This window comes from Atta cephalotes (assembly GCF_000143395.1).
Source record: "Atta cephalotes unplaced genomic scaffold scaffold00027, whole genome shotgun sequence".
Classification (NCBI taxonomy): Eukaryota; Metazoa; Arthropoda; class Insecta; order Hymenoptera; family Formicidae; genus Atta; species Atta cephalotes.
The window spans coordinates 3,033,952-3,042,573 of NW_012130091.1; the positions used below are offsets into that span (position 1 = coordinate 3,033,952).

Genomic DNA, 8,622 nt, shown 5'->3' on the forward strand with positions numbered 1-8,622 from the left:
GGAAGGAAGAAAGAAGAGAGGACAAGGAGGAAGGGAACCTTGGATCAACGTGTTCGTTGTAACGTGCCCGTCCACCGGCAGCGACCGTGGAACGGCGAACTCTGTCGACTCGTGCAGCCGGCAGGCAGCTGCTAGTCTCTCCAAAGTAACGAAGCGCGTCGTTTCTGTCCGAACGCAAGCCTTCGGGAAAGATCGGAGCCCGGAACAAAACAACAACGTGGGGTATACACGCCGACTGTTTGCTCCCCACCCTATCACCCTGGATACCATCACATCCGTTCCTCTTAGCTGTTGCGTCGCTCGGTCTTAGCGGCCAACGAAAATTCAATCCGGTCCGCACGTGCTAGACTAATGCGGCATTATTCTTAGCACGTATTCCGCCGAATCGTGCCGCTTCCTAGCGTTCCCGTTTCGTCATTAACAATTAAATCGGTTAATAAATGGGTTGCTTCGGCTGGAGCTAATTTATCCGCAGATTTATACTCCGTTCCGCTTTGTGCATTTTACGCTATCCAATTTACTTATAAAAAAACAGGAAGAACAAGCGCATGCATAAAATTATCTGAGCTCTAACTTTAAAGATATTCACCTTCTTTTGCAGAAATTTACAAGAAATCTTTCCTAATACATATTTATGGGTCCAATGAACTAGGAGATTTTTTTCCGATCGTTCCGATTTGTTTATTTTGAATCATATCCGAGAAATAAGATTACGTAACAAAATAAAAAATCATTCAATTATATTAATTTTAAGCAAAGATGTATTAATTTAAAGTACCTTGGATCTACGAATACTGTTTAAAGAAATTTCGGAACGAATATCAATTGGGATTCTTCTTTGTTTATTATTTAATTCTAAAGGAAAAACCAAATATATATTGGAGCATATGTTAAATTTTTTTATACATGCGTTTTTTTCTACAAGTGGATGATACTTTCTCACAGTAAAATGTAATAAAGTAAATAAAGGGGAGATGTCCCAAAGGGACATCTGGTATGTCTGTAAAGTATACCACATGGCGAAATTTGCCGACGAATGAGAAAGATAGGAAAATACTAATAACTTTATTGTTACATTGTTAAATCTAACAATAGAAAACAATACGTCACTTACCATGTGCTCTACCGCTTTGTCCTCCAGTTCTGGCAAAGTCCAGTTGATGTGGAAGCTCAAAGGTTGAAGACGTGACTCCATTTCTCGTAACCATTTTCTTAGACATTTCACTTCGCGTTCAAAATCTGTTGGAACAGATCGATTTAATAAACATGATTTAATAAACCAAAAGACATACAATTTTTCAAGAGGCAACAACCCATTACCTGCTGATATATCTTGTTGACTAGATACTGGTTGGTCTATGGGCGCCATAATTTGCTCAACTAGTTCCCATTTTGCATTCAAGTGATCTACACGCCACGCCACTTCATCTTTTAAAGCAGGGGCGCGAGAAATTAATTTTTCCGCTTGCTCATTGAATAATTTACGTCTATACGCCTTGCGTCGTAGCTCCTCCATATGAGCCTGATTAATTCAATTTTTAACATTATTTCAAGATGTATAATTAATAATTTTATATTTAGAGATTTATTTTTATCACATTTTATCATATTTCAAATATATCAGATTCACTGATACGTACTGCACGCAGGCTCTTGTCTAAAAGATTTTCTTCTTTAGAATAGACCAATTCTTGAAGAATTCTTAACCACGAGTAAAGCTCTGAAAATTGATTGCTGACTTCCTTCAAGTTCCACGATTGCGTCGACACGTCTGTTTCATCCCATGTCAATTCACCATTTGCTTCCTTAAATTTAAAATGAAATTGTTCAACATATTTATATCTCACGCTATATCTCTCTGTGCATGAAAAAGACTTAAAAAAACATTTCAAATATACCTTGCAAGTATCGATTAAATTAGTATCCATAATATAATCATAATTAGATCTTATAGCTGCCCAAAAGTCATCTTTGCAGTCTTCATAGTTTATCCACATTCTTTGAACATTTGTTTGCTTTGGATCTTTCCTAGAAATGCATACAAGTTGAATAGATATGTTAGCTAACAATAAGTCAAATAAAAAAAGCATGATTAATGAGAGATCTATTGTATGACTAATACTAGTGACTATAAATATTAATAGAAGCAAACCTTTTCTTGGTAAGACTGTTGTACAGTCTTTCCGTCGTGATTCTAACATGTTTCTGCCTTTCTAAGCTTTGACTATTTGGTTGAAGTGACGTTAGTGAGGTACTCATCCTTTTTGCCTTGTGGTAATCTGCATTCAAAATATGTTAAACATAACAAGATTATCTCTTTCCGATTTGGAGAACAAAATTATAAAAATTGTAATCCTTTTTATACAATAATACAATTGTAGATCTAGTCTTTTCTAAAGAATGTTTTGAACTGATACGATAAGTTGAAGTGAAGTGAACTATGAGTACTTTCCATTTGATGACAAGTCGACACAAATGTCGTTCCATCTTTGTTACTCACCGAATGCCAAGAAAGATAGAATGTTAAAGATAGATATTTATGTTGATTTATATCACTAAATGGAAAGCACCCTATATTTGTTTTCACTCTGTAACCCGGGACATTCTTCGAAAAAGAACGACTTTTTATATGACAACTTGATTAATCATATTATTAGTATATTATAACTAAAAAAGTACACGTAAACACATTTTTTTGTATATGAAATAATTTATTGCGTAACACCTTCGCAGCTCCTTTTTAGGAATATACATTATTTAGAGAAGGAGAAATATTAGACTCCAAGATAATTCGTTTGGACAGAATTCAACTCGAAACGAGTTTCCGTTCTCAGCGAACGCTGATTCTTCGCAGCGAGCGCTAAAATAGCAACACGGCGCGAGTCTTTGCACGAATGTGCTAATTCCAGAAAAAGAAAAAAGGGAGAGAAGAAAGTTGCGCCTTGCGGAGCGCGCGACTCAACTTTGCCATTTGTCCGTCGGTCGAGATAAGACCGCACGAAGGCGCGGCGTGAGGTATCAGGAGGTATGCTCACCCGTGTTGTCGACAGTCATCAGGTCCCGATTAGGTCGTTTTTGGCTCGGTAGCGTGCATCACCGCTACCGTCTCGCCGACGAAACCGCTGGGAAACCGGAGAGCTTCTCGACGTCGGTGGCTCGCGCGGGATAGGTAGTGGGGCGTCTGCACACACATCCGTAGACCGAGGACACACCTGTGCTGTCGCCACGCGGGGAGGGGAATGTCACCGGGCGATGAAAAATTTCATCGCTCGCAATCACCGCTCGCGTTTCCCGATCGGAACGAAAGGCGTCCAGGCAGCACCCAGGTGTAGAATCGTGCGACGCTACGCCGACGACATAACCTTCCTCGGGACGTCCGGAACACGCGACACGACGCGAGACAACGGAGACAGATCCGGCGGAGTTTCCACGGCGACAAACAGCCGCCGCATACCAATAAGTCGCACTCCGTACCCTCCGCGCGTTCGGCGTTTCTTGTGTTTTCTTGTCTACGGTAATGGACAATCGTCTTGCGCGCGGCAATCCGACCGTCGGATTAGGGCCAGAAAGTTCCTCGATGCTCCGGATGCTCCGTCGCCGGGCCGCACTGCCTGCCGACCGCGAGAACTCACCGGAATTCACCGTCCTCGACGGTGCTTCGTCGACTTGGTTAGCTCTACTCGATGTCAGAGACGAGCCTTCCCCAGATAAGCATTTTTCGGAGTACGTAACTCCCAGAAGGAGATCCGCAGGTGCAGCGAGCGAGCACAGGTGCGGCGCCGACTAACGGAAATTTTCCGGATGACGTTTCAACGAAGCGCGACGGTATCGATGCACGATAAAACAGTTGATAGCAGACTAACCCTCGCTAACCTGCGATTTTGTTCTAACTTATGACTTACGAGCTACGTGGAATCTTATTTGTTCTAGAGCGTTCTTGATTCCAGAAAGATTGTGCACGAAACGTTAGAAGTATGACAACGACGAATTACTTGGACTTGAACATAAATAAGCTGTTTGAGCAGCACACCATTAAAGAAATTGAAGAGATTCAGAAGAAGATTCAACTGGAAAGTGATAGGAAAAAATTAGAATTGCGGACGTTAGTTGGGTAAGGCTCGTTCACGTAGTTTAATTTAACTTTGTTTTTTTTTTTTTTTTTTTTAATTAAAATACTATCCTCTTTACATACTATCAAAGTTTATCTTTAAATTTACAAGAAAGTGTATTATTCTAAATGTATTATTCGAGGGATTACTTACATCAAATCTTTATGAAGCATCTATCAGTTTTTATATTAATGATTTTCAGGGAAAGATATCGGGATTTAATATTAGCTGCCGACACAATTGGAAAAATGAAGATAACGTCTGAGAAAGTTACCTCGAGAATAATTAACATAGAGGATAAATTTAGGGAATTGCAAAAGAAATATCTTATTGGTTTCAAGACAGAGCCGATTGAAGATAAGCTGGACAAGTATTTTTTTCAAATTGCACATATCATTCGAATGCAATGTTTATAAACATTCGAAACTAAGCTATAATTTTTTGTAGAAAAGGATATATTTTTGACTCCGTTATCATCCAAATCAAAATCCTAATGGACATTCCACAATACATTTGGACGAGCATCGAAAATCAGAATTTGTTATTTGCCACACAATTATATATAATAGCACAACATATAAATTACAGTCTAATGTTCGAAGTCGGCAGCACCGAGTTGTCACGAAGATATCCAATTGTTTCAAAGCAGTGGGATGTTATCATGCAATTTAAAAATATTATATCTAACGAATGCAACAAAATATTGCAATCGTTGGATGTTTCAACCATAGTTGGTATACAAATTGTTGCTTATTTTGTGATATTTAATTATTACTTACTGACGATACATTTCCCTTGTAGAACGCTGCAAACTGCTTGGCGTCTCTGGTATTTTTAAATGAATCGTCATTTGCGGATCTTTTAGAAAAATTAATATCCACAAGATGTATGGCCATTGAATCTGTCATTAAAGGAGAAGGTCATGACAGTGTTAAAAATAAGCTCAAATCGTGTATGAAAATACTTATACAAACTGTCCATTTAATATATTCGTGCTTTATAAGTAAGTATTATATATTTTATTTATCTTACGATCTGAATGCAGTAAACAGAAAATTTTGTATCTTACACGTGATTATAGATGCAGATAATGCACCTGGAGGCTTGGTCTTACAGTTTGTAGCAGACATAAAAGATCAAGAAGCGTATTCTTTACTGTCACAGCTAGATTTAGATCAAGATTTACTCCAAGAATTTCTACCATCCGTTACCAAACATCACAAACCGTTCGTTCAGGATATACCAAAAACCTTTTCTTTACCAGCACTTCAAAATAGTGTTAAATCTTGGTTGGAGTGGGTGAATAATTTTTCTAATCTCGAGATCACTAAATTATTGGATTTAATAGTTTCTATTAAAGGCCTATATAATGTTCGGGAAGAAGCTATCAGTATAAATCTACCAGAAAATTGGAATTCAATATGGGAGGAGCTTTCATTACCGAGAATAAGTTTCTGGATAGAATTCTTTCAACCTATTATAACTAGACGAGCAAAATGTGTGTAATAATTATATCTATATAAAAAGGTAAAGATTCCTCACTTACTTTAATAATTAATAATGATCTGTTAATAGGTATTATAACGAATAAATGGACGGATGCGTTGGCTGATTTAAAATCCGATATAACAGAATTACTCGATAAGATAGCGCATGATAAATTTGAATTTCCGGAACACGATTTACGATGGTTTGTGTGGAAAGATTCCCCTACTGACATTCCACAGAAGCTTACAAAGAATGGTGGTTTAGATAACAAAAGGTCCTTATTAATGAAGGCTAAAGGATATTCCCCAAATGTGATAAAATTATGCGAAAAATTTGACGAAAATCTATATGCACTGTTATCCGATCTTGAGCACTATTTATACGAAACTGAACGAGTAATAACAATAAAAGATAGTTTACTTTCGGCGAATATATCTCTAATAGCGAATTCATTCTCCGATCGTAATGAAGTTCAAGAACATTTGCAAGTAATCAGCACAGAAAAGATCGAAGATCTTGTACAGTTTATAAAGAACACATGCGTTAATGATAAACCCAAACATGGTCAAAGTGATATAAATGCTATAGTTTTAGCAAGATTTCTCTTTGCGTTAACTACTCTATGTTCGAATTTAAATAAGTGTTTCACATCGTCGAAAGTATCCGGGCTTATCATTACGAATGTCAAGTGGCAAGCTGTTTGTGACAATTTAAAGGAAGAAAGTACTTGCATGTGGTCCATTTGGGCTAACATATATAAAGTTAAAATATCTGAACATATGAAGAAATATATATTAAAAGAGCCAATTGATGGGCTGCGTGTCCACTGGATCGTTTCGGAATGGGAGAAAATTACCATCGAGGAAGAATCCGGAGAGGGAAAGCGAATAAAGTCTGAAATTTTAATACCTTATCAACCATCGATACCATTGCAAAAATTCTTGACCGCCATTTGCAAAGATTTAAATAAGATTATACCTCACACGCTTCCAAAGTAAGTAAATAATGTAAATTGAGTAAATTGAGATTATTTATCATGATACATTCTGTTTTTTTTTTTTTTCAATTTTAGGAGAGTACTACAGCAAATTATCGAAAGTATTATTACAGAACTATTCAATTATTATCTTAACGCATCTAAAAATATAGACCTTAGACAAAAGCAAGCGTTTCAAGTACTATATGATATAAGATATTGTACATTACTCATGGTGCCCCATGAAAACAAAATTCTTAATGAATTATCAACAAAAACGTGTGATGCAGTGCTTGCGAAAATAGATCCATTTGATTATGATGTTTTTAATCCGTTTATCCACACTAACGTTAAAAAATCTGTTCAAAGATCTTTGGTTAGTACCATATTAACAATGCAAAAAGGAAGTTTATAATAGCGATGACGTTTATAACATCTAATTTTTTAGTTGATATTTGGAAACTTGGTCAGTCATTTGGAACAATTACATTCGATATTGGGTGCACGTAATGAACACACGAGCAATGAGAGGACCGAACCGCCTGCAGTACTTGCAGTTTGTACAGGAGCACCATGGTTCCCGCCTTTAACTGTAACCGCTCCAACAAGAAATTTGCCGCTTTTGTCAATGCCAGTACCCGATAAAACGCAAGTATGTATCGAATACTTTTATTAAAATTTCATTTGATGACACAAGTATCGACAAAGTGTCGTTCTATCTTTGTCAAGTTATCTCTGAATGTTAAGAAGGATAGTACAACACTTTTGTCGATTTGCGTTGTATCATCAAATGGAAAGCATTCAAGTTAAAATAGCACATTTGTTAATTTTTTCTTAATAAATATACGTACCTATTCATAGATTTTGCCCTTTGAAAAAGATAAAAATATCACGATGTGTACATTTGGTAAGCCGGTAAAGCGATCTTGCATGACGTGATTTTGCATTAACGCAACTAATAAATTATATAATTAATTTTTTACATTGCTCGTTATTTTTATTTTAAAAGGAATGAAAGGATTAAAAAAACCTTAATTTAAATGGATTTAAATGGATTATGTTACATTATATAAAATTTGTTAAGAGAAATATAATCATAATTAGATAATATAAATGCAATTAGAATAACAATTACAGTTAGATTTTTAACGTAATTTAATAAGTGTTTTTAATTTAATTGGTTTTTTTTTTACTTTTTGCGAGATCGCGTGTGATACTAACACAATTTTATGAATATATACTAAAAATAATTATCTTTCATATTAAAATATGCATTTATTTACAGCGCAAGAAAATAACGAAAGAGCACGTGAAAAATGAGCCTACCAGTGCAATAAAATCCGGAGCAGCCGCGTTTTTCGGTGCTATGGGATCAGATTGGTTTGGCAGTAGCAATTAACTAATTTTTTCTATTTTAGGAAGATATTGTAAATATTGTGTCATATATCATATTGTAAATAATTGTTAGTAAACAATATCTTTTTACTATCTATTATCTGTTTTTATACTAATCAAATAAATTAATCTTTAAATACATACTATATAAATATGTACTATATAATTTAATAGAATGATTTTTTGATGAAATGCGATTGAAATTTATATTAAACCAGAAGAAGTTGCAATATTTCATTCTTATAATCTATGAACTATGATATAATCTATGATATTCTTATAATCTATGAACATATTTTCATCAAATAATTAAATTAAAAATCGATTCCGGTCTTCTGACTCAATCAAGCTCATTGTCAAATTACTAATACTCATTGTTAAATTATTCAAAGTCACGGATTTCACGATTTCATTCTTCCCGTTTGAAGATTAGTTTTCATTTGCATTCTCCCGTGCAGTAGCGTCATCCGCGATCACAAGACGAACTTTAATCTCATTTAAACGAGGTGACTCGTCGGATAAGAGTCAGGAGAAAGAGTGAGAGAAAAAGAGAATCGGCGGGAGCGACAAGGAGAATACGAACGTTACGCAATCGTCGTCGTCGCGTCGCGACGAAAAAGGGGGTGATGGGGGACTCGACGACGGCATAATACG

The 8,622-nt window shown here is 36.0% G+C and overlaps 2 protein-coding genes across 2 annotated transcripts in view; one reads left to right on the plus strand and one right to left on the minus strand.

The window, feature by feature from the left end:
• The window catches only part of LOC105620538, a 39,674-nt gene extending 36,620 nt beyond the window's left edge, over nucleotides 1–3,054 (minus strand). The window contains exons 1-6 of the mRNA XM_012202029.1: nucleotides 3,036–3,054; nucleotides 2,153–2,279; nucleotides 1,899–2,028; nucleotides 1,641–1,805; nucleotides 1,321–1,522; nucleotides 1,115–1,239 (exon numbers count right to left, since the gene is read on the minus strand). Of these exons, the coding sequence (XP_012057419.1) occupies nucleotides 1,115–1,239; nucleotides 1,321–1,522; nucleotides 1,641–1,805; nucleotides 1,899–2,028; nucleotides 2,153–2,279; nucleotides 3,036–3,054 (768 nt within the window). The remainder of the gene's footprint in view (nucleotides 1–1,114; nucleotides 1,240–1,320; nucleotides 1,523–1,640; nucleotides 1,806–1,898; nucleotides 2,029–2,152; nucleotides 2,280–3,035) is intronic.
• A 920-nt stretch (nucleotides 3,055–3,974) lies between these two features.
• Nucleotides 3,975–8,065, plus strand: LOC105620539 (conserved oligomeric Golgi complex subunit 1). Its single transcript, XM_012202031.1, has 9 exons — nucleotides 3,975–4,111; nucleotides 4,312–4,479; nucleotides 4,557–4,839; nucleotides 4,911–5,112; nucleotides 5,191–5,607; nucleotides 5,685–6,591; nucleotides 6,670–6,949; nucleotides 7,022–7,225; nucleotides 7,859–8,065. The coding sequence occupies exons 1-9, from the start codon at nucleotides 3,975–3,977 to the stop codon at nucleotides 7,970–7,972; spliced, it is 2,712 nt and encodes a 903-aa protein (XP_012057421.1). The 3' UTR covers nucleotides 7,973–8,065.
• The last annotated feature ends 557 nt before the right edge of the window (nucleotides 8,066–8,622 follow it).

Coding starts and splice junctions, on each gene's coding strand:
- LOC105620539 (XM_012202031.1), top strand. CDS start 3,975: ATGACAACGACGAATTACTTGGACTTGAACATAAATAAGCTGTTTGAG. Junction 4,480..4,556: donor ATTGAAGATAAGCTGGACAA/GTATTTTTTTCA, acceptor AATTTTTTGTAG/AAAAGGATATATTTTTGACT. Junction 4,840..4,910: donor CGTTGGATGTTTCAACCATA/GTTGGTATACAA, acceptor TTTCCCTTGTAG/AACGCTGCAAACTGCTTGGC.